Genomic DNA, 24,025 nt, shown 5'->3' on the forward strand with positions numbered 1-24,025 from the left:
TGATTCTGGACTAATTAAATCCTTCTCTCTCTCTCTCTCTTTTTGGTAGCAGATTTAACTTTCTATTTATTTTTGCTTAGGCTACTATTAACTCTTAAGTACTCCTAATACTCTGCTTTCATCAAGATCCTTAGACTCCTTTTTTGTTACTAACTAAAACCATTCACAAGTGTGTATTCCCTAAGTGCCCAGCTGGGAGGACAAAAGGGGTGATGTTTATTGGAGATACTGGACGGCAAGGGGAACTGGTCTCTAAGTGAAATTTTAGCATGAGTAACAGCACACCTATGGACAACCAAAGGTGATTACATTAAGATTACTTTTTATCAGAGCTACTTTGTAGTATGATGACAAACCATCTAGTATTGGTTCCTCTCTTTTGTGCAAGGGGGTGCCAAAACTCCACAACTAAACATGTGCTCCATTAAACAGCTTGCCATGTATGGGTTAAACTAACATTTTTAAACTTTTTTGATGGAGACATGCAGAAATAATGTGACATCTTGACCTAGTACCATATATACACATATGTATGAAGTGAAGGTTTCCTGTAAGAATAGTTTCCTTTATTACATGGTATACATTCAGATACTCCTACTCTATTTTATTATTATTTTTTAAAGATTGTATTTATTTATTTGACAGAGAGAGAGAGACCACAAGTAGGCAGAGAGGCAGGCAGAGAGAAAGGAGGAAGCAGGCTCCCTGCTGAGCAGAGAGCCCAATTCGGGGCTTGATCCCAGGACCCTGAGATCATGACCTGAGCCGAAGGCAGAGGTTTAACCCACTGAGCCACCCAGGCGCCCCTCTATTTTATTTTCTAAATGATGATCACAGCACACTAAAATTATTTCATGTTCCAACCAGGCACAACTCAAAGAGTGAAAAATAACCCAGAATGGGGAAGTTGTAGGCTTTGTCTTTATAGCCATCAGAGATAGGACATCATCAGAAAAAAATTCGATAATAAAAAGGAAAACAAGTCAAGTCCTCCTAGCAATGGTAGAGAAGCTAAAGAAAAATGGAATCATGGTAGGCTAATATAGATGGAGAAGGTTTTTGATTTTTTCCCTGGAAGAGAGAGGATTTGAGGTAGAACTATGAATGATAATTAAAACAGGTGAAGCCACAATAAAGGCAGAGGCACACTGACTTCTGGAATGTGTGAAGAAAAGGCCTGGAACATCAAGGGAACAATGAACTCCAGTTAAAAATTGTGTTTTTTAAAGGATTTCAATGACCACTGAATAAAATGACTTGAAAAGAGAAATCTTTTCCCCTGGGCATTTCTTCAACCTGAGACCTATGAATGACTCATGATGGGACATGAAAGTGACTGCAAAATAGAAGGCAAAAACATCTGATTGAGATTTATAGAAACTGACTACAAGACAAACTAGGACCTAACCTGCAACATAAAGCTGCTGGCCAAACCCTAGAGATGCAAACACTGAGGTTCTTTACCAGTTAAATTAATTTTATCAATATGTAAGTATGGGTTTTGTTTTTTTTTTTTTTCTTAGATTTTATTTATTTATTTGACAGAGAGAGAGAGATGCAGGGAGAGAGAGAACACAAGCAGGGGGAGTGGAAGAGGGAGAAGCAGGCTTCCCGCCAAGCAGGGAGCCCAATGTGGGGCTCAATCCCAGGAGACCTGAGCCAAAGGCAGATCCTTAACAACTGAGCCACCCAGGCACCCATAACAGTATGTTATTATGAATAATAACAGCTGATACTGAGTAGCTACTGAATGCTGAGCACTTTGCAAGACCCGGTGCATACATTCTTTATATTGTCACAATAGTCACATAGCCCAATTTTACAGATAAGGAAACTGAGGGGCAGAGAAGGTCTACCTAGCACCAAAGGCCAAGTTATTTTTGTTTCACACACTGTCTTCCCATTAAAACAAAGTCCTTTCCTATTAAACGAACACACACACCAGAAAATACCAACCTGTTCTGAAGCAGATAAGGGAAGGGGCAAGGACCCTAATTCCTTCAGCAATTCATTCGTTTCCTTGGCGAGCTGATTTGTGGAATGCTGTAACTGTTGCCTATGAGAGAAAAGACATGTTTCAGGATATTTCCATGGCTCGAGAGCTGTTACAGTTAGTACAGTTAGTTCTCAGAGTGCCCCAGTACAAGGAATAGAGGGGGTGTTTGAAGGAATGGGTTCCCAGAGGCCCAGGTTCACAAAAAAAAATTTCCAGAAATACTACTCAGTCAGACCCACTACAAGGAATCTCCATGTTACTGAGAAGAAAGAAGCTACCTCAGTGAAACCTGCTGATAGGTATTTTAAGTCTTTGGGAAGAAAAGAAAGGCCTATCAGCAGTTCTGATAGAAATATAAGAGCAACTGCCCCCACATCTAAATCTGATAGTCTGAACACACCAAGGTCTCACAGAACTCTCCCGTCCATCGCCCGGCAGTTCTGCCTAGCTGCTGTCTGTCACAGGCACTGATTGGAGATGGGATCCAGACGCTGGGGGTTGGATGAAACATGCATTAAAAGCACAGCTTCTACCCTACGGAATCTACTCCCTTGTTCCTGCTTAAAGCTGGTACTTTTTCAGCTTTATTCTTGGCTCCTTATTGTCCTTCATGCTTGACTTTCTGGGTCCTCCCTCCAAAACAAAGAAGCCCTGTACTGCATAAAAACATATAAGGAGTTTAAGAGGAAGAATATTAAAAAAGGAGGAATATGCATAGTATTAAGTGGGATTGGAAAGCAGTGGAAACACAGAAAGAGCCCCTTTTGGTCATGATTTTCCTCTACTCTATGGCCATTTCTACAGAGGTTTTAAGGGAGGACAGAGAAACCATACTACTCAATCATTACTATTTTTTCATTGCAAAGGGGCCTCCAAGATAAAAAAACGAGGGAGTCAAAAACAAGAAGGAGGCAGTCAGGAGCCTGTACCTCCTAGACATTACTAACACATCCAAAGATGTGTTTTTCACATCTCCCTGGAAAAAGCTCAAAGTAGTAAGTCATTCTCTCACTTCATACTGTCGAGGACAAAAAACAAAGAATATCGCTCAGTATATTTTAAAGATGAAGAAAAGAACTTCTAAAAGCAGAAATGGGGTCAAGAAGGATGTGATAAAAAGAATCGTGAGTCCCTACTACCAGTCCATTCTCCTCTCCTTCAGACACCCCTCAGATCATTGTGAATACGTTTTTCTAATTTTTACGGTTGGAAATTCCACTAGACTAGATGAGCTCTGCAGATCAGCGGCAGTCCTGGGTCAACAAGGAGGCTCATTTTGGCAGACTACAGATTAATAGTGGTCAAAGTTCGCTTCCCTACTTCCTCAGAGGGTTCTGCTAAACAGCCCAAGGGAAGAAAGAATCTGTGTTCAAGGATTTTGAAAGGCAGCAGAGATCACAACCCATGAATATATTTTGTTGTCCCTCCTCTAGATCCAGCCATTACTTCGAATCCCACTGCCTGTCATGCTGACTCCACAGGCTTTCCTGGAAATCTAAGCTGCCATGCAGCAAGGACAGTGGGTGTGTCCTCAAAAGGGTTCTCACAGGGCCTCACAGAACCCAACCACATTAGGAAGCTACTCACAGATTTTCCTGTAGCTTGCTTGAGTCCTGCTTAGTTCCTAGTTGGCTCATCAAATTCTTTATCTGAGCAGCTGGGGAGTGGGGGGGGGGGAGAAAAATACATTCATCATGAGCATCCTACTTCTCAGATCACTGGTCTCTCTGTCCACATCCTGAATAAGTTCATGCAACTAACAGAAAGCATGCTATGATCGAAACTTCGGCATGTCTATTCCTTCTAAAACTAATCATGAGGTTCACCTTTCTCCTATAGATAACTATGTCAACAAGTAGAGAGTGGCAGCTTTGTTCATCATTCCCAAAGAACTTCCAAAATTTTCCAGATTTCCCATGGTGCTGGTTTAAAATTTCAACACCTTTGCAAGGGCCTTACTACCAAATATCAACTTGCAACAATTAAAATTTAAATTCATAATACACAATAATTTTTCTTTTCACAATAATTTTTTTATAGCAAACATTTTTGGAAAGACAATGTACATTTGTTGTTAATAAAAAATTACCATTAAAAAGTAATTATAATAAGCTTTGTGCAGTGGCAGTATCGTAGCCAATGAGGTTTATCCAAGGTGCGATTATTGCTAATTGAAAAGATAATAGGGGCACCTGGGCGGCTCAGTGGGCTAAAGCCTCTGCCTTCGGCTCAGGTCATGATCCCAGGGTCCTGGGATCGAGCCCCACATCGGGCTCTCTGCTTAGAGGGGGAGCCTGCTTCCTCCTCTCTCTCGCTCTCTGCCTGCCTCTCTGCCTACTTATGATCTCTGTCTGTCAAATAAATAAATAAAATCTTTTAAAAAAAGAGAGAGAAAAAAAATAATAATAAATTACCACTAACTGAGCACCTCCATGTGCCAGGAGCTTTTATATTAGGAGTTCCATATACATTATTTTATTAATTTTCACAGCAACGGTCTAAAGTAGGTATCTTCATCTTGCCGATGAGGAAATATATTTAGCTAAGTTATATAAGTTAAATTGATATAAGTTAATTATGCAAGGGTACACAATGGTTAAGTAACAGGGCAAAAAATTCAATCCCAGATACATTGTACTCCCAGGCCTATGTCCTTTAAACTATGTTGTCTACAGTCAAATATATGGTTTTGTTCAGATAATGTCCTAGATATTTTGCTAAGACGGTCATGTTTGAATTCTAGATATTTAGGCCTCTAGCCCTGGACTAGGAAAGCAGAGGTCCAGAGAAACTGATCATCTACCTATAAGGAAAAACACTCCAACATCAGCTTGCCTGGGAATGTGAATAGCCCTGGACCTCACGGATTTGTGCACCAGAAATAGAGCCCTGATTTTTTTTTTTTTCTCTTATTCTAAATATTTTTGGGTTTGGGGTGGGTTTTTTTTGAAGTGCTGTTGACCTTTTGATTTCTTTTGTGTCCTGCTTTCTGTTCTTCTCCTGACTGGTGGGGAGGATGAAGGAGTTAGATTCTTCATTCATTCATTTGTAGAGGTTGGAATTTTCTTTTATTTCTTTTTTGTTGTTTGCTTTTTTTTTTTTTTTTTTTAAGATTTATTTGAGAGAGAGAACGTGTGCAATGGTGGAGGGGGTGGAGGGGAGCAGAGGGAGAGGGTGAGAGAATTCCAAGCAGACTCTGAGGAATGCAGAGCCCAGAGCCTGACATGGGGCTTGATGCTGAGCTCGATCTCACATCCCTGAGATCATGACCTGAGCCAAAACCAAATCAGATGTTCAACTGACTGCACTACCCAGGCGCCCCTGCTTACTTGCTTCTGAAGAGCATTTACTGTCTTCTATTCCAAGTTGCTGGAGTACAGAACATAATAACAGAGTACTCCCTGCCCAGAGGAAACACGATTATCTTCAAGTTTCACCAGAACTTCAAGAGATAACAGGACACAATAGGTACATGACTCTTCCAGCCAAAACATAGTCTCCTTTGTGAAGGCCTTTCCTATTCTCTCAGCATTAATGCCAAAGTTTCACTTGTGAGAAATCAGACTGCTAAATGACTGGCTTAGTGGAAGATGAGGAGGAAATCAATCATCACTTGTATATATTACAGGGACAACGTACATACAGTGCTTCCATGTCCACTAAGAAAAAAAACCTTCACTTATTCAAACTTATGATAGGGTGTTCCTTAAAATAATAAAATTTGAGGGTCAATCATAATCTTGCTCTTAATCTGGTCACCAAGAGTAACAAAGAAGTGGGCACCTGGGTGGTTCAGCCAGTTAAAAGTCCAACTTTTGATTTTGACTCAGGTCATGATCTTAGGGTCCCAGGATTGTAGACCGGCTCTGAACTAAGCGGGGTATCTGCTTCTATTTCCCTCTCCCTCTGCCCCGCCCCCATGCTCTCTCTCTAAAACAAATACACAAATCTTTAAGAGAGAGAGAGAGAGAGAGTAGTAAAAAGGCAAGCTGAAGTTTATTAAATACCAAGTTACCTTACACAAACACAGATGAATTAATAGCCTCTAAGTCTGATAAGAAACAATGATGAAGCAAAATCTAATTGATTGCTGGTGACTCTCTACTCATAAGCAGAAAATGAACAACCTAGTCCTTAGAAATACGTACAAGTTATTTCTGTCTAGCCAAAATCACTATATCATGTGTGTTGAAGCAAAAAATCCCAGTCAAGAATATATAAACTTGTAGCACTTCAAATTATGATTTTATCTTACTTTGAGACCATGTTTTTGTTTTGTTTAGCAAAAATGTAACTTCAATTTTATAATGGAAATATAGTGTTCAAGTGATTTAAATTTTGCCTTTTGACCAACTTTCCTAAAATAATTATCCTATTAAGTGTTACTTTTAGCTTAATGGTTCCACAGGAAAAAGCAAGCACTATAATTAATGTATTTTGCTAAGACAACATTCTGTAAGATATAAATAAATTTTTCGTTATTAACATGTGTAATTTCCCCTCTTATCTCAGTCAAATTAGAATCAGGATACCAACAGAGCTATCAGCTGGATAGCCATACAAATAATTTATAAGAGGGCTGACATTAGCATTAATTGAGCACTTATTATGTGCCAGACATGCGGCTAGGTACTTGACATGCTATAATAAAAAATATATTTGTGGGGGGGCCTGGGTGGCTCAGTTGGTTAAGCGTCTGCCTTGAGCTCAGGTGGTCCTGAGATCGATCCCTGCATCAGGATCCCTGCTCAGCAGGCAGCCTACTGCTTCTCCCTCTCCCACTCCCCCTGCTTGTGTTTCCTCTCTTGCTGTGTCTCGTCAAATAAATAAATAAAATCTTAAATATATATATATATATATATATATATATATATATATATTTGGTCATTGTCCCTGGTTCCTGGCACAAAGCACCTAAAACCCTTGAAATTTTGTGTGTAATAGGAGGGTCTTTTGTTATTCATAAAGATTCCTTTTTTTTTTTTAAGATTTATTCATTTATTTGAGAAAGAGAGAGAGCGCCAGGGGGTGGGGCAGAGGGAGAGAGAGAAGATTCTTCGAGTAGACTCCTCGCTGAGTGCACAGCTCTGTGCAGGGCTCGATCCCAGGACCCTGAGATCACCACCTGAGCCAACGTGAAAAGTCAGCTTCTTAAGGGACTGAACCATCTAGGTACCCCATAAAGAGCCCCTTCTGAGCACACTGAGTTTATGCTCCTAGGGTGAGGAAGAACTAGACAGCCTTAGGTTGGGTGGAGCTAGTCACCAGAACTACCAAGTGATTACGCTGGAACTTTTAGCCCCACCCACTGACTTCAGGGAAATGGCGGTAGGGGGCGGGGATGATAGGCGCTGCAGATTGAGACAAAGCATTATAAACACACTTGGGAACACTGTTTGATGAGCTTCTGGGCGGGTCAACAGGCGAATATACGGGGAGGGTGTTGGAGGGTGTCCAAGCTAGTTCCTACATACCTTGCCCTGGGCATCTCTTCCATCCGGCTGTTCCTGAATTATGTCCTCTTATAATAAATTGATATTGTAATAAGTAAATGTTTTCCTGAATTCTGTGAGCTGCTCCATCAAATTACTCAAACCCAAGGGGTGGTTCATGGGAATCTCTGATTTAGAGTCCAATAGTCAGAAGGACAAGTGACCACCGGATGCAACTGGTGTCTGAAGGGGAATAGTTACATGGGACTCAGCCCTTGTGGCATCTGATACTAACTCCAGGTAGAAGTGTCAGAATTGGGTTAAGTTGCAGGATATCTAACTGGTGTTTGGAGAATCTCAGAATTGTTTGGTGTGTGGAAAACCAACACATCTAGTGTCAGAAGTATTGAAGTAGAAGAACAACAGGAGTATTCTTCCTTTATACTTGATAAGCATGATTTTATTTGATCCTAACAACCCTTTAAATAAACATTATTATCTCAGTATTATAGATGGGTAGACTGAGGCTCATGACTGAGACAGAATTCATTCGTTAGTTCACTCACTCATTCATTCATTCATCCATTCATTCATTCAGAGTACCTACTCTTTATGTCCTATGCTCTAGAAGACAACTGCTCTTAAGAAGCTAACATTTTAAAGATTTTTATTTATTTGAGAGAGAGAGAGAAAAAGCATGAAAGGAGAGAGGTCAGTGGGAGAAGCAGACTCCCCACCAAGTAGGGAGCCCAATGTGGGACTCGATCCTAGGACTCCAGGATCATGACCTGAGCTGAAGGCAGTTGCTTAACCAACTGAGCCACCTGGGCACCCAAGAAGCTAACATTTTAAAGAAAAGAGACAGACAGTAAGCATGTATCTCTGGTGGTTGATTAAGTACTATAAAGATAAATAATGGCGCCTGGGTGGCTTAGTCCATTAAACGTCTACCTTTGGCTTAGGTCATAATCCCAGCGTCCTGGGATCCAGTGCCACATCAGGCTCCTTGTCCAGCGGGATGCCTGCTTCTCCCTCTCCCTCTGCCTCTGTCTGCTGCTCCCTCTGCTTATGCTCTCTCTCTGTCAAATAAATAAATAAAATCTTTTAAAAAATGAAAAAGAAAAAGAAATTCAGGTAAGGGCTAGAAAGACAGGGTGGGGAGAGTATACTAGCTTCCACAGTGTGGTTAGAGAAAACCTCTCTGAGAAGGTGACACAGAGAAGAGATAGAAAGGAAGTCAAAGATCAAGCCATACAAAGACATGGGGAAGCAGCTTGCTTGCTTGTGTTTTTTTTTTTTTGGGGGGGGGGCGTGGGGCAGCTTTCTAACAGAGTATGAAGTGAACCCCCAAGGCAAAGTGCTTCTTGTGAAGGAGGAACAGTGAGAAGGCCAATGAGGCTCCAGTAGAGCAAGCAAGAGAGGGGTAAGAGAAGTGGCCAAAGAGGTAAAGGCCAGATCATATTATAGGGCCTTCTTAACTAGAGCAAGAACTTCAAACTGGAATGAAATGGGAAGCCACATAGTATCATAATAACCGGAATTCAAACCCAGGGCAAATTCCAATGGCTATATTCTTTGTGCCACATTATGTTTTCTCAAAAGGCTAAGGCTTAAAGGAAACAGAATGGAGTGACACAGGGCAGGCCACAATTCCAGTGTTCCACTTAGCCCCACCCCGCTTATCTGATACCTCCCTAACTCAATAGCTCTCTGGCCCAGGTAGGCCGATGTCCTTGCTCTAACCTGCTCTCTTCCCCAACTCCCTCCCACCTTTGGGAACATTCCTGTGTACTCCCCAGAATCCAGCCAAGTGCCAGGCACCCAGTGGGTACATAAGTCATTGTTGGTTGAGTTAACCTCCCTTTTATATCATGACACTTTCTTTAAGGCAGAAGATATGAGAGAACATGAGCTGGGAATAGTGAGACCTGACCTCTACGCCACACTTGACCGCTAACTCGACGCATGGTGCCGAGCAAGTAATTTCATGTTGCTGGGTCTCTTTTCACCAATTGTATGTGATAATCAGGTTTAACTAACACATACTGAGCACTTACTCTTGTTACAATACTTACCATCTATAGTATTTTTTCCTCATTAAATCTTTACAACTGTGTGAAGGACTCAAAGAACCTCCCATCCTGCTCGGTGCTAAAACGATAATAAATAAGCTCTAGTCCCAGAATGATGCTGTGTAATCAAGGAGTGTATTTTGCAAGCCAGAGTTTGGTTTAGAGAGGCTCCACCTACATACAAATGGGAGTGGATGAAGTATGTGCTCCATCCTCCCATCCAAGAGGGCAGGGGCCACATTCTACTCATTTCTGAATTTGCATAACAACATACACATATACACCTCCAGAAAATAGCTGGTTGACTATATGAAGACATATTAAGGCAGGTCGCACAAAAAGTTTAAGGAAACAGATCTCATCTTATTGACTGTCTTTACAGAGTACCCTCCTTAGAAACTCTAGAGACATGTCAAAGTATCAAGGTTTCAATAATCATCTATCAAAACTTATTAAATACCCAGGGCACCTGGCTGGCTCAATTGGAAGAGCATGTGACTTTTTTATTTTTTAAGATTTTATTTATTTATTTGAGAGAGAGAGTGAGCAAGAGCAAGCACAAGCTAGGGGAGGGGCAGAGGAAAAGGAAGAAGCAGACTCCCCCGGCTGAGCAGGGAGCGGGATGCTGGACTAGATCCCAGGACCCTGGGATCACGACCTGAGCTGAAAATGAACCCTTAACCTATTGAGCCACCCAGAAACTCTGAACATGTGACTCTTGAACTCAGGGTTGTGAGTTCAGTCCCCACACTGGGTATAGAGATAAACTAAAAAATAAACCTAAAAAAAAATTTTTTTTTTAAAGATTTTATTTATTTTTCAGAGTGAGCACAAGCAGACAGAGTGGCAGACAGAGGCAGATGGAGAAGGAGGCTCCCGCTGAGCAAGGAGCCCGATGTGGGACTCGATCCCAGGACGCTGGGATCATGACCTGAGCCGAAGGCAGCTGCTTAACCAACTGAGCCACCCAGGCGTCCCTAAACCTAAAAATTTTTTGTATTAAATACCCTAGAGGGGCGCCTAGGTGGCTCAGTGGCTTAAGCCTCTGCCTTCGGCTCAGGTCATGATCTTAGAGTCCTGGGATCGAACACCGCATCAGGCTCCCTGCTCAGCAGGGAACCTGCTTCCCCCTCTCTCTTTGCCTGCCTCTCTGCCTACTTGTGATCTCTCTCCGTCAAATACATAAAATAAAAAAATCTTAAAAAAATAATAATAAAATTAGTAAATACCCTAGAGAGCAATGGGTATTTTATAGGACATGGAAAAAAAATCTATTAAAAATCAGCTATTCTTCGTGTATTCTCAACTGAGAACTTTTTTCATCTAGACTTTTCTGACTTCTTTTGTTTGTTGAGGTTACCTGAATTTGTGGGGGTGCCAATTACAAAAGTTCGGGGAAGGGGGATTTACAGAGTCATTTCCTAACTAAGCACCAGAATTAATCCAAGCCTCCATCAACTCCTACTAAATTTCTGAATATTAAGATATTTTCCTAAAAGTTTCCAGCAAGACTCAGGTAACAGATACCCCAAAACTCAAATCGTAAGGACAGTAGTGTCTTACTTTACTAGAATCCAAAGAAGCAGAATTTTTTATATACTACCCTCCATAACCACCAACATCAGAGATCTATTAAAAAATAGTGACTCAATGACCCATCTATTTTATATCTAAGAATATTATCCCTTAGTAAACATAAAGCCCAGAAAGGAATAGGATGTTCCTATACACAGTTATTTTCACTGGAGTGTACTTACAATGAAGTAAAGTGATACTTTTTGGAAAGATTTTTATAAAAATGGGTTGAATCTATAAGGATTTTCTGGTCAACTTGGTTAGTGAGAAAACTCCTTTTCTAAGCACTCTGGTAAATAAAAATTTTACCTTAGGTAGACTTGTTACAACATTTTGGATGAAAATAAGAGTCTATGAAATGCTACATAATCCTGGAAACCAGATGACTAGGCCAAATATAAAGACAAGTCCTTAAGTTCTATGTAAGCAATTTTGTTATTTTTAAAACTAGACCTCAATTTCTATCATTGACCTCTTATTTTTAAAAGCATGTCCTGGCTAGAACTTTTAAGACTACAAAACAAATCAATTTGTTGTACATTACAGCTGATATCCACACTATGAACTACTCTAAATTGAACACTCTTTATGTGCTTTTAGCTGATACCAGCTTCAAGTAGAATCTGAATCTCCAAATGAACTTTTTTTTTTAAGATTTTATTTATTTATTTGGTGGGGGATTGGATGATCCTGGTGGTAGGTATTAAGGAGGACACATATTGCATGGAGCACTGGGTGTGGTGCATAAACAATGAACTTTGAACACTGAAAATAATTAAATTAAAAAATTTTTAAAAGATTTTATTTATTTATTTATTTATTTATTTATTTATTGGGGCGGGTAGTATAGAGGGAGAGAATCTCAAGCAGACTCTGCACTGAGCACAGAACCTAATGCAGGGCTTGATCTCACAACCCTAAGATCAGGATCCTGAGATCATGACCTGAGCTGAAATCAAGAGTTGAATGCATAACCGACTAAGCCACCGAGGCACCCCTGAATCTCCAAATGAACCTTAATCCAAATCGAAGTCTAGTCACATCAAAGTAACCACCATCACAGTGTTTCTTTTTCAAAGGAAAAAAACTTTATTTACACCAAATGAAAATTTCCAAATGGGAAAAGGCTAGCCTATGTGGTGATTATGACAATGAAGTTATCTCAGTGTCTTACTCTGAAAACCAGGTCTATATTCTGTTTTCATATAGCTACAATGAAAACGCCTGACTTGAAAAATGTAGTCACTATATTACAATATTAAGGCTCTAAACTAAACATGAGCACTAAATATCAAAGGCACAATCTTCCATTTACTGTACCAGTGACGGCATATGTAATGGTGAAGAGCATACTCTGAATTAAGACTGCCTATGTGTTTTTCCTGGTTCTACCACTTCTTAACTTTATGATCCTTTTTTAGTAAGCTCTAAACCCAATGTGGGCTTGAACTCACAACGCCACAATCAAGAGTTGCATACTCCTAACAACTGAGCCAGCCAGGCATCCAAATTAGCTTTATGATCTTGAGCAAAAGCCTTCACTCCTCTGTGCCTCAGTTTCCTCACCTAAAAAATGGGAGTAACAAGAGAACTCTCATATAGTTTTTGAGCAGATAAAATGAGATAATATGCAGCTAAATTTAGAACAGTGTCTGGCACATAAAAGAACTCAATTAAGGATAGGTATAATTATCAAACTCAAGACCAAGAACAATATATTTAGCAATGATAACATCAATTAAGTACATACTGAATGCCAACTACATATCCATTGCTGTGCCAGGCACTGGAATTAAAGAGAACTAACCATACAATGCACGCGGACTCTAGCCCCAGAAAACGAAAAATAATCTCCCTGGTCAGAATGACAAGGTAAAAAAAAATTAATTAAAGAATACCGGAAAAGTGCTAAACTGTGAATGAAAAGTGCTTGCAAATTCAAAGAAACAACAACAAAAGGATAACCAACATTTCTTAAACATCTACTATGTTGCAGGCACTGTTTTAAGCACTTTACACAATTACATCATTTAATTCTCAAAACCCTATGAAGTAGATATTATTTTTACCTCTACTTTATAGATGAGGAAATTGAGAATTACAGAGGTAAAGCTGTATGTTTACACAGGGAGTAAGAAGCAGATTAGGATTCAAACCCAGATAGTCTGACTCCCGAGCCCGCTCACCTAATTACTCAACCATAGTAGGGCAAGAGACTCAAACAATAATATCACCATTAACTGAATATCTACTATGTGCCAGTCACTCTACTTTCAACCACCCCACTTTAATAATTCTACTCATGGGGCACCTGGGTGGCTTAGGCAGTTAAGTGGCCAACTCTTGATTTTGGCTCAGGTCATGATCTCAGGGTCCTGGGATTGAGCCCCACATGGGGCTCCTCGCTCAGCAGGGACTCTACTTGTGATTCTCTCTCCCTCTGCCCTTCACCTACTCGCTAGCGCTCTCTCTCTCTCCCTCTCTGATACACAAATAAATCTTAAAAACAACAACGGACAATTCTATTCATTTTACAGATAGCGTTATAGATAAAAAGGGGAAATGACCTGCCCAAGGTTAACAATGCATATAGGGGCAAGGACTCAGTCACAGAACTGCTGACCCTAAAACCCATGCTCTTTCTGACTTGACTTTCTTTCAAAATCAAATCTACACATTGTATCTACACAATGCTTATTGTGTATACACAACTATCTACAGACCTTAGATAGTTACAAAGGGCAGGATTGAAGCACAGCTCAGAGGATTTGTATAATTTAGATAGCTAGTGAGTTAGTGAAAGATATTAAAGGAGGAACAGAATGAGCAAAAACCAGTGTTTAAGGATGTTAAGAAAAATTGCCTGCCTGGGGCAAAGGGTGCAGAGAAATAGAGACAATCGGGCTAATCTGGGTTAAAATGGCAGAGAGTGAGGGGCTCCTGGCTGGCTCAGGCAGTAGAGTGTGTGACTGGATCTCAGGGTTGTAGGTTTGAGCCCCTCACTGGGCATACAGATTGGCTAAAAATAAAATATTAGGGAGGAAAAAAAAGATGACAGAGAATGAAAACAAGGTAGAAAGTGATGCAGCAGACAAGAGAGAGCCATGGCAGGCTCTTGAGAAGGTGAGTGGTATAATGAAAACAGGATTTTAGACGTACTACTACTGAGAGCGTTATCGGGATGAATAAGAATGGAAACAGAGACACTGAGAGTTTGCTGCTGTGATACAGATGCTGAGATCAGGAAGATTTAAGAGGTGGCAATGAAATAAAAAGCAAATCGCAAATGTGAAAATAACTTTGAAAAAACAGCCTATGGGACTTCATGATAATTGGTTTTAAAAATTCAACTCCCTTTCATTTTTTTTTTTAGTTAAAAAAAAAAACATAGCAATAAATAAGCAACATTAAAGAAGAGAAATGCTGTTCTTTAATCTCTTCAGAGATAACTTGGAGGCTATTAGTTTTTTTCCTACATCTGACACAGTAATACTTGCCCAGATCTCCACTCCGTAATAGGCAGAGTCAAGTATATTTCTTCTGTACCCCACCCATACTGATAACAGCCCTTTTTGTACCAGGCAATCGACCCTAGCTGTACCCGTAACAACCCAAGTGGTGGCCTGCTGTATTTCAGCTGATACGCTCAGCAATTTCAAACCCACATCTGTGGCTGAACAGCTGGGAAAAAAGAACAACTATCCTCTCAAATTCTCAACGGATACATACTCCATGCAGGTATATGTCTGTGAGCTCACATTCAGAGTGGATACTTAGTATGACCACCAACCAGCTCTCGGAGAGATGTGGGGAAAGTCATTAACCTGATAACACGGTGGAAACAGTGTAACCCTGCTAACTGCAAACTCCTAATTCCTCACCAAACAACCCTCAGGGAAGAATTCCAACTGACACCACCGAAGGTCCTAAGATGTGGCAGCCACCACATAGTATAGGGAGAGTGTGGCAGGAAGACTCCAAAGATGGTAGAAAAGCCTCATGCATTCAAATGTACCATTTAGTAAGCATCAAGACCCTAAATGATATGACCCCTGGCTACCTCCCTGATTTCTTTTCTTACTATGCTCCCTGTCTTTAACTGCAGTCTAGCCACACTAGCTTCCTTGCTATTCTTTGAACACCCTAGAGGGGGCACCTGGCTGACTCAGTTGGTGAAAACACGCAGCTCTTGATCTCAGGGTTGTGAGTTCAAGCCCCCTATCAGGTGTACAGATTACTTAAAAATAAACTTTCAGGGGCGTCTGGGTGGCTCCGTTGGTTAAGCCTCTGATGATTGGTCTCGGGTCAGATCTTGATCTCAGGGTTGTGAGTTCAAGCCCTGAGTTGGGCTCCACACTGGGCACTGAGCCGACTTTAAAAAAAAAAAAAAAAAAAAGAAGAAGAAGAACACACTAAGATCTTTGCTTTTGCTATTCCCTCTGCCCAGAATGGCTTCCCCCAGCTACTCACACGGCTCTCTCCCTCACTTCACTCAGGTGTCTACTCAAATGTCTCCTCACAGAGCCCTTCCTTAACCATCTGATCTAAAATATAACATACCCACCCCCTCTTTCTCTCCTCACCTCCATCCCCTTACCCTGCCATTTTCTTCACAGCACTTGTTACTACTGGAGATACACACACACACACACACACACACACACACATCTGTATACAAACACGTATGTTCACACACACTCTCACGGCAGTCATTTTGTCTCTTAGTCATGACTCCAACCCCAGTGTACAGAGGGTGCTCAAAGAGTATCTGTTAACAACAGTAAATGTATGAATCTATCATATATTTGGGACTGAGATAAGTACTAGAAATATAAAAATGAGTAATTCATGCCCCATGCTTCATGAAAGGAGCTAACAATCTAGCAGCAGAGGTTAGACACACCACATGAGAAAGTTCTATAGCTTCAGGTTTTCCCCAGTTTCCTATGGAGAGTAAAAAAACCAAGTCACTTCTAACTTGAACTGCCAGGTGCTACAATACTGTAATATTAATTAAAAATTAGGGGCGCCTGGGTGGCTCAGTGGGTTAAGCCGCTGCCTTCGGCTCAGGTCATGATCTCAGGGTGCTGGGATCGAGTCCCACATCGGGCTCTCTGCTCAGCAGGGAGCCTGCTTCCCTTCCTCTCTCTCTGCCTGCCTCTCTGCCTACTTGTGATCTCTGTCTGTCAAATAAATAAATAAAATCTTTAAAAAAAAATAATAAAAATTATAAAAAGCCTAATTACTGGTATAAGAGATAGACCTGGTTTCAAATTCAGACACTGCCACTTGTTTGTTCAGTAATTTTTTTTTAAAGATTTTATTTATTTATTTGAGAGAGAGAGGGAAAGAACAAGCAGGGGGAGAGGCAGAGAGAGAGGGAAAGGGAGAAGCGGACTGTCCCCTGAGCAGGGAGCCCAATATCAGGCTCAATCCCTTGACCCTGGGATCATGACCTGAGCTAAAGGCCGATGCTTCACTGACTGAGCCACCCAGGCACCCGTTTGCTCAGTAATTATTTAAAACTTCTCAGCCTGGGGCGCCTGGGTGGCTCAGTGGGTTAAGCCTCTGCCTTCAGCTCGGGTCATGATCCCAGGGTCCGGGGATCGAGCCCCGCATCGGGCTCTCTGCTCAGCAGGGAGCCTGCTTCCCCCTCTCTCCCTGCCTGCCTCTCTGCCTACTTGTGATCTGTCTGTCAAGTAAACAAATAAAGTCTTTTAAAAAATAAAAAATAAAACTTCTCAGCCTATTTCCTAACACATAAAAGGAAATAATATTGGTAATTACTTAATGGAGTTGTTAAAAAATTAAGTAAGATACTGCATATAAAGCACTTCCCGCATTGCCTGGCACACAATATGTACTCAATATCTTATCTATTAGTGTTCTTTTTTTTTTTTTAAGATTTTATTTATCCCTGTTGAAAGAATCCACGCCATGCCAGTTCCTATACTCATATGCTTAATACTCAAACAAATACATGTAGAGTATTTCACAGACAGACATTAAGATTAGGTTTAGCCTCAACAATAAACTTTCAGCCTTGAACCAGAATCTTCTAACTGGTACTAGAGTTCCCTCACAAAAGGATATATTGGAACACAAAGTACTATACTTCCAAACCAGTGGTCACATTAATTTTCTTTTTAATTTTTATACATAGCAGGCCACGTCATCTTCCTTCCACTTCTAATTCACCCAGTCTCCCACACTTCATCAGAAACTTTCCCCCTCTTTATATAGAACATAATTATAATTCAGGACTAACTGAGCTCTACCTATTAACAGAGTACAGCCAAGCTCACAAAAACACGGTAACAAACAAGGATGCTGGTCACCATTCTTTCCAAGTAAAGTTGCGCCACTGACCTGTTTATAAGGCCCTGTGATGATTTTCAGGCACAAGAAACTGCCTATATTTGACTCAATCAGCTCAATCAGTCTTACTCAGACCTTAGTGATGGGGTGGGGGTTAGTTTTAAGATGAGCAAAACATTCTGAAATTCACCACCAACTCTACCATGTCTTGCTTGCTATGTGATTGTGGCCAAGTCCCTGAACTTCTCTGTGTAAGAGATTTGTTTAAAAAAGCTGCTGAACAGGGAAGGAATGCAGAAGTTTCATCAGCTTGAAATCCAAAAATATGTGCAGATCTTTTGCTACAAAAGACAAAACCATGTAAATGGGGATGTTTTTGGTGAATTCTCTTTATTAAAACAGAAATCATCCTACCACTCAAATACATGTCATTGTATCTGACTTCCAAATTCATTACAGGAAGAGCTGGGTATTAAGTCACCCAAACACATGCACTCTCCACTTCCCTTAATTGAAAGCTGCTGACTTCCAAGGAGCAAAAAGCTGAGCAGAATGTAACTTAAAGTCTAGATCAGTAAACAACTCCCGACCCAAACTGGCCGGAGAGGAAAGAGAGGTGGGTGGGGGTAAGGCAGATGACAGGAAAAACTCGGCTGACCACTGCGCCAAGTGAACTCACTCACTGCTCCCGAGATGACACACATACCCCTCCCACCCTAAGGCTGTCAGGCTGCTGCTTTGGCCCCCATACCATGAGGACAGTACACCTGAGAAGAAACTCAAGCTTCAGCTGGGGCTCGGGACCCTCGGGGAGCCTGGGCCTGACAGACTCGAGGATGGCAGCCGCCGCCCCCGCACTGTTGAGCCCGAGACGGCCTCAGGTGTGGCTTTGGCCATAGCCTCCGCCGGGCTCCGCATCCCGACAACCTCACCCGGGCCTGTCTCCGGGGCAGCCCCTGCCCCCCATCCCGGTCCCCCAGCTCACTGGCTTGGCTGATCCGCTGGATGTTGCCACTGCACGTCTGTATGATGCTGTTGAAGTCCCGGAGCTGGGGCCCAGAGGACCCCGGGTTCCGATACATGTCTAAGGGACCGTAGGACATGACGAGAAACTGGGACCGACTACTCCTCCTGCACCGAGCTCCTACCGGAAGCAGCCGCCAGACTGAACCCGCAGCCTGACGGGGAAACCGAGAAGAGAAAGGGCGGGGGAAGGGACTAGAGCTGCGTGCGCACTAGCCCCGCCCCCACGCCGCGCGCACGCGCCCCGCCCCACAGTGCGCAGGCGCCGCTGGAACCGGTGCCCCGGACCGTAGCTTAGAGACTGGACGCCTTGGCCTTGGGGAAACGGGGCGGGGAGTGACGTCACACGGTCGGGGCTCGGATTGGAGGAGCTGGTGTGGTAGTGTTGTTTCTCGCCGGAGCACGGTGACAGGAGGCAAGAATTTTCGATTAGCATAAAATTGTACCAGATGATCTCAGCCCCGACAGCCTATTCTGTTCTAGTCTGAGAATTCAGGCCCAAATATGGGAGAATTTGACAACCCTGAAACTCAGATCGGTAACCAAACTCCTGAAATTCTTCACTCTACTTGCATCCAGTAGGGCTTTGTAGTAATTGCAGAGCGCTTTTATGGTTTACAGACCGCTTTCATTTCTCCCTCCACTCCTCTTCTAATCTAAACAATAAAGCGATGATAATATTTATTGAGCATATACTATGTATGAGTCTTCATTTTAATTCACTTGTTCATAAGCTCTATCAGCAAATGACAATGTTCTAACCATATTTTTACGTTCAGAATAGATAATGGAAAATCGGTTTTTTAATTGTTGAAGCGAAGTAATTCGACAAAACAAGAGTTATTTTCCCTTTTACAAAACTGGGAAAATTAAGACCACAGTGGTTAATTTGCTTTTCTGAAGTTTGACTGCAAACCCAAACACTAAGCTAACTCCATACTCATCTCGATATTTCCCTAAACGCATTCTCACATTCCCAAACTCATTTCTCCATCTAAATCCTTCCCAAACAGCCTCTTCCTTTACTATATATCCCAAACCAGGATTTTGGGGGGGGGGGGCGCGGAGAACTACACTCTCAAATTTTAAAAATCATTCCCTTGAGGGTGGGGAAAAAATCATTCCCCAAGTAATTTGCAAATTTGTAATTTGTAATTTCCCCAAGTAATTTGTATGACCTCAATGTTCCCCATAGAAGACTGCATTTTGTGAGCTTATCGTAAACGGACAGACGTGGGTAGGATTTGGGTTTTGGAAGAGATCTAGATAGGGAGAAGTGAAGGGGAAACTGGCAATGTTTGTTTCCTGTGTTCTCCACCCAACCCCACCCCTGCCTACTCTGCAATCTCTGGGGACTGGCAAGAGAGGAAGCTGTTTGCCTATTTGGGAGGAGACCCCAAATGAGGGAAAGAGCTTTAGAGATCTTGTAGGCAAAGCTATTTATATTTTCGTTGTGGCATTTTAAGAGCATTTCTTTCTCTATAGAAAGGGACAGATGACATTTGGGAGCTCTCATTCTGGTTATTAAAATGCTACCATTTCTTAGAATCCATAGTTTTATATCAAATCTTCTAGCTAATTATGTAAGTTGCACTTTATTACCTATAAAATAGTCTTGAGTATTTTTTCATTTACACTTGACTCTATTTAGAGTGAAATTCAGTAAAGGTATTTTTCTCCTAGGAATTGAAGACATAAGGTTTTGTTACTGTTTTCTTTCTCATTCTAAAATAAAAGTGGTTTTCCATCTGTGCCTTGTGCTATCTTGTGCTGTCATAGCAATACATTTGTGTCTTGCAAATACTGGATGTCAAATGAACATTTATTATATTTATACAAGAATAGTAAAAAATAACTACCATTTCTTAAATGCCGATCCAGGCAATGTGAACACATTTTATGAACCTTATCCCCCAAGATAAAACCTATCTGATAAAGACCACCTGTGGTCTGACATAGGTTTATTAACTTAAGGCTGCCAGGGAAACTGCACGCCAGAGGAATCTTGGGGTTTCTCACCAAGCACAGGAGGAGATAGAGTTATCCTAGGATTTGGGGAAAAGATGGAGTGTAGGTAAAATTTAAAAGAAGCAGTGTTTTGATAGCCTCAAAGCACACCAGGCTAACATGTAAGGGGATTATCATCAGGCCTGAGCTAACAAGAGGACTCAGGATCTTGTTTCCTTGGAAACTACAACGTGAAGATAAATGTGGACTGTTGTATCTGGAAACCCCTTATCTGAAGCTCTCACCTGGATTGGAAATTGAGGCTGCTCCTCTGTGTCAAAGTAACTCAAATCCTCCAGGCAGGAGCGGAATATTCCATTCCTACTGATATTTAGAATAGCAAATATCCTGAAAATCTGTGATTTTTCTCAGCATTATGTCCTTTTGTTAACCGACAAAAACAGTTTTCTTGGTTTGCACCCATCACTGGGAGATTAGCTCCTTGGTAACAGATAAGGAATCTGGTGTTCTCTAGAGGTCCTGGGTACTTGCCCAGTGATCTACAGCTATTACGTTGCAAAGCCGTGATTCATACATATTCTATGACCAGGCAATTCTACCCCTAACTAAATACTCAACTGATATGAATACCTATGTGTTCCAAAAACCAAGTATAGGAGTGTTCATAATAGCATTTTTTAGGACTAAGCAGCATTTTTCTATATTAATTATTTTGATGGAGTTATCATTGACTTACAATATGGTGTCATGTACAGGTATTAAGCGTTCAATTTGACACTTGTATACATCCATAGAACAACCACCCATCTCAAGATATAGGCCATTTAATCATCACCCAAGGAAGTTTCCTTGAGCTATGCTCCTTTCTAGCACATACTTTATAGGAGGAAAAAAGGAACATAGCAAATGGGTCAGGGTTGTACGAAAACACCAGTGAACTGCAAGTTTGTACACGTTGCTCTAACAAGCTGTGCTCCTTTGTAATCAGTTTCTCTCATCCCCAGAAATCACTTTCCAATTTTTATCACTGCAGATTTGTTTTCCCTGTTCTTAGACTTCGTAGAGATGGAATCAAATTTTATGTATTGTTTAGGATTTGGCTTATTTAAATTAACATAATATTTTTGGGATTTATTCATGATGTTGCATATATCAGTGGTTTGGTTTTTTTTATCATTTAGTACTGTTTTATCATATGAATATACTACAATTTGATTATTCATTCTCTCTCTCTCTCTTTTTTAAGATTTTATTTATTTGTCAAAGAGAGAGAGAGCACAAGCAGGGGGAGCAGGCAGGCTGAGGGAAAGCAGACTCCCTGCTGAGCAAGGAGCCCACCGTGGAACTGGATCCTAGGATGGGAATCATGACCTGAGCCAAAAGCAGGTGCTTAACCAGCTAAGCCACCCTGGCATCCCTGGATTATCCATTCTCTTATCAACGGACCTTTGAATTGTTTCAAGTTTGAGGCTATCATGATGAAAGCCAGAGCAGCATTTATTTTTACTAATTCCAACCTGGAAACGATCTGAATGTCCATCAACAATAGGATGGATAAATTGAAATAGTATTATAGAACACAAAAATAGGGGCGCCTGAGTGGCTCAGTGGGTTAAGCCTCTGCCTTTGGCTCAGGTCATGATCCCAGGGTCCTGGGATCGAGCCCCGCATCGGGCTCTCTGCTCAGTGGGGAGCCTGCTTCCTCCTCTCTCTCTGCCTGCCTCTCTGCCTACTTGTGATCTCTATCTGTCAAATAAATAAATAAAATCTTAAAAAAAAACACAAAAGTAAATTTCCTACTCCTACGTGAGCAATGTGGGTGAACTCATCCAAACAATGCATTATGGGGTGCCTGCCTGGCTCAGTCGGTGACCCTTGATCTTGATGTTATGAGTTCAAGTCCCATGTTGGGCATAGAGCCTACTTAAAAAAAAATTTTTAAATAACATAATGTATAGCAAAAGAAGCCAGAAAAAATTGAATATAGAGTGCCTGGGTGGCTCAGTTGGTTAAGCGACTGCCTTCAGCTCGGGTCATGATCCTGGAGTCCTGGGATTGAGTCCCAGCGTTGGGCTCCCAGCTCCCACCAGGAGTCTTCTTCCTCCTCTGACTTTCTCCCCTCTCATGCTTTCTCTCTCTTGCTCTCTCTCTCAAATGGATAAATCTTTAAAAAAAAGAAAAAGAAAAAATTGAGTACATTCTGTATTAATCCATTTTGACTAGATTCATAACCAGCAAAATTATTATTAAAAGTTAGGACAGTATATAGTTAGTTTTGAGAGAGGGAGTGACTAGATATGGGCACATGAAGTGAGCTTCTAGGATACTGGTAGCAGTCTGCTTGATTCAGGTGGTGATTATTACATAGGTGTGTTTACTTTGTGAAAATTAATCAAGTCATATACATGTGATGTGTCCTCTTCTGAAGTATGCTGTACATCAGTAAATAAGTTTCCTATTTTTTAAAAAGATTTTATTTATTTGACAGACAGAGATCACCAGTAAGCAGAGAGGCAGGCAAAGAGAGAGAGGAGGAAGCAGGCTCCCCGCTGAGCAGAGAGCCCGACTCGGGGCTCAATCCCAGGACCTCGGGATCATGACCTGAGCTGAGGGCAGAGGCTTTAACCCACCGAGCCACCCAGGTGCCCCAATAAGTTTCCTATTTTAAAAATAAAGTATCATTATCACCAATATGGCAAGTTTTCTTGGGAATGGTAGGGAAGGGTCAATGGAGATATTCATGTAGGTTGCAACGAAGAGTATTCGAATGAGCACTCATCATACATTGCTCATGGGAACACAAAATCAAATAGCCACTTTAGAAAGGAGTTTGGTAGTTTCTTGGAGAATTGAACAAATTTGCCATACAATCCAGCAATCCAGCAATCCCACCCCCAGGTGTTTTACCCAGGAGAAATGAAAACACATGTTTCTATATAGATCTGTACATAAATGTGTAAGGTAGCTTTATTCATAATAACCAAAAGCTGGAAATAACTCAAATGTCCCATCAGCTACTGAATAAACAAAGTGTGGTGTATTCATGCGATGGAAAACTATTCAGCTATAAAATAAAGGAACAGACTACTGAAACATGGAATGAATTACTGAGACATGCGACAGTGTGGGCAAATCTCAAAAGCATGTGTTAAATGAAAGAAGTCGGACATGAAAGCCTTCATACTGTAGGATTCCATTTATGACACATTCTGGAAAAGGCAATGCTATGGGGCTAGAAATCAAATTAATGGTTGCCGGGGGCTGGAGTTGGGGGAAGGGGATTAACTACCAAAGGGCATAGGGAAGTTTTGAGGTTGATAGAAATGTTTTATATCTTGATTATGGTGATTACACAATGGTATACAGCCATAAAAACTCTTTGATCTATATACGAAGATGGGTAAATTTTACTGTATGCAAACGATATCTTATTAAACTAAAAAAATATGACAGTCTAAGAACCAATGTGATAAAGTGCCATGCACGAGATGGGTAGATTGGAGTAAAAAAAAGGATATACCAGTTGTGGGTTGCATGAGTGTTCTGAGGGCCTAAATGTGATCTTGGGATACAGTAACTATAGAAACCAAAAACAAGTGAACATCCATGGTTATTCCAATTTATGACTCTATTACCTTCCC

At 41.3% G+C, this 24,025-nt stretch overlaps 1 protein-coding gene and 1 non-coding gene across 2 annotated transcripts in view; one reads left to right on the forward strand and one right to left on the reverse strand.

The window, feature by feature from the left end:
- Positions 1-18,616, reverse strand: part of STX12 (syntaxin 12) — a 37,813-nt gene extending 19,197 nt beyond the window's left edge. The window contains exons 1-3 of the mRNA XM_047726945.1: positions 18,379-18,616; positions 3,584-3,653; positions 1,957-2,056 (exon numbers count right to left, since the gene is read on the reverse strand). Of these exons, the coding sequence (XP_047582901.1) occupies positions 1,957-2,056; positions 3,584-3,653; positions 18,379-18,496 (288 nt within the window). The 5' untranslated portion in view covers positions 18,497-18,616. The remainder of the gene's footprint in view (positions 1-1,956; positions 2,057-3,583; positions 3,654-18,378) is intronic.
- On the forward strand, positions 4,107-4,250 carry LOC125099422 (U4 spliceosomal RNA). The gene has a single exon (XR_007127155.1). It is a non-coding gene; the product is annotated as a U4 spliceosomal RNA (small nuclear RNA).
- Positions 18,617-24,025: the final 5,409 nt, after the last annotated feature.

This window comes from Lutra lutra, chromosome 4, assembly GCF_902655055.1.
Source record: "Lutra lutra chromosome 4, mLutLut1.2, whole genome shotgun sequence".
Lineage (NCBI taxonomy): Eukaryota > Metazoa > Chordata > Mammalia > Carnivora > Mustelidae > Lutra > Lutra lutra.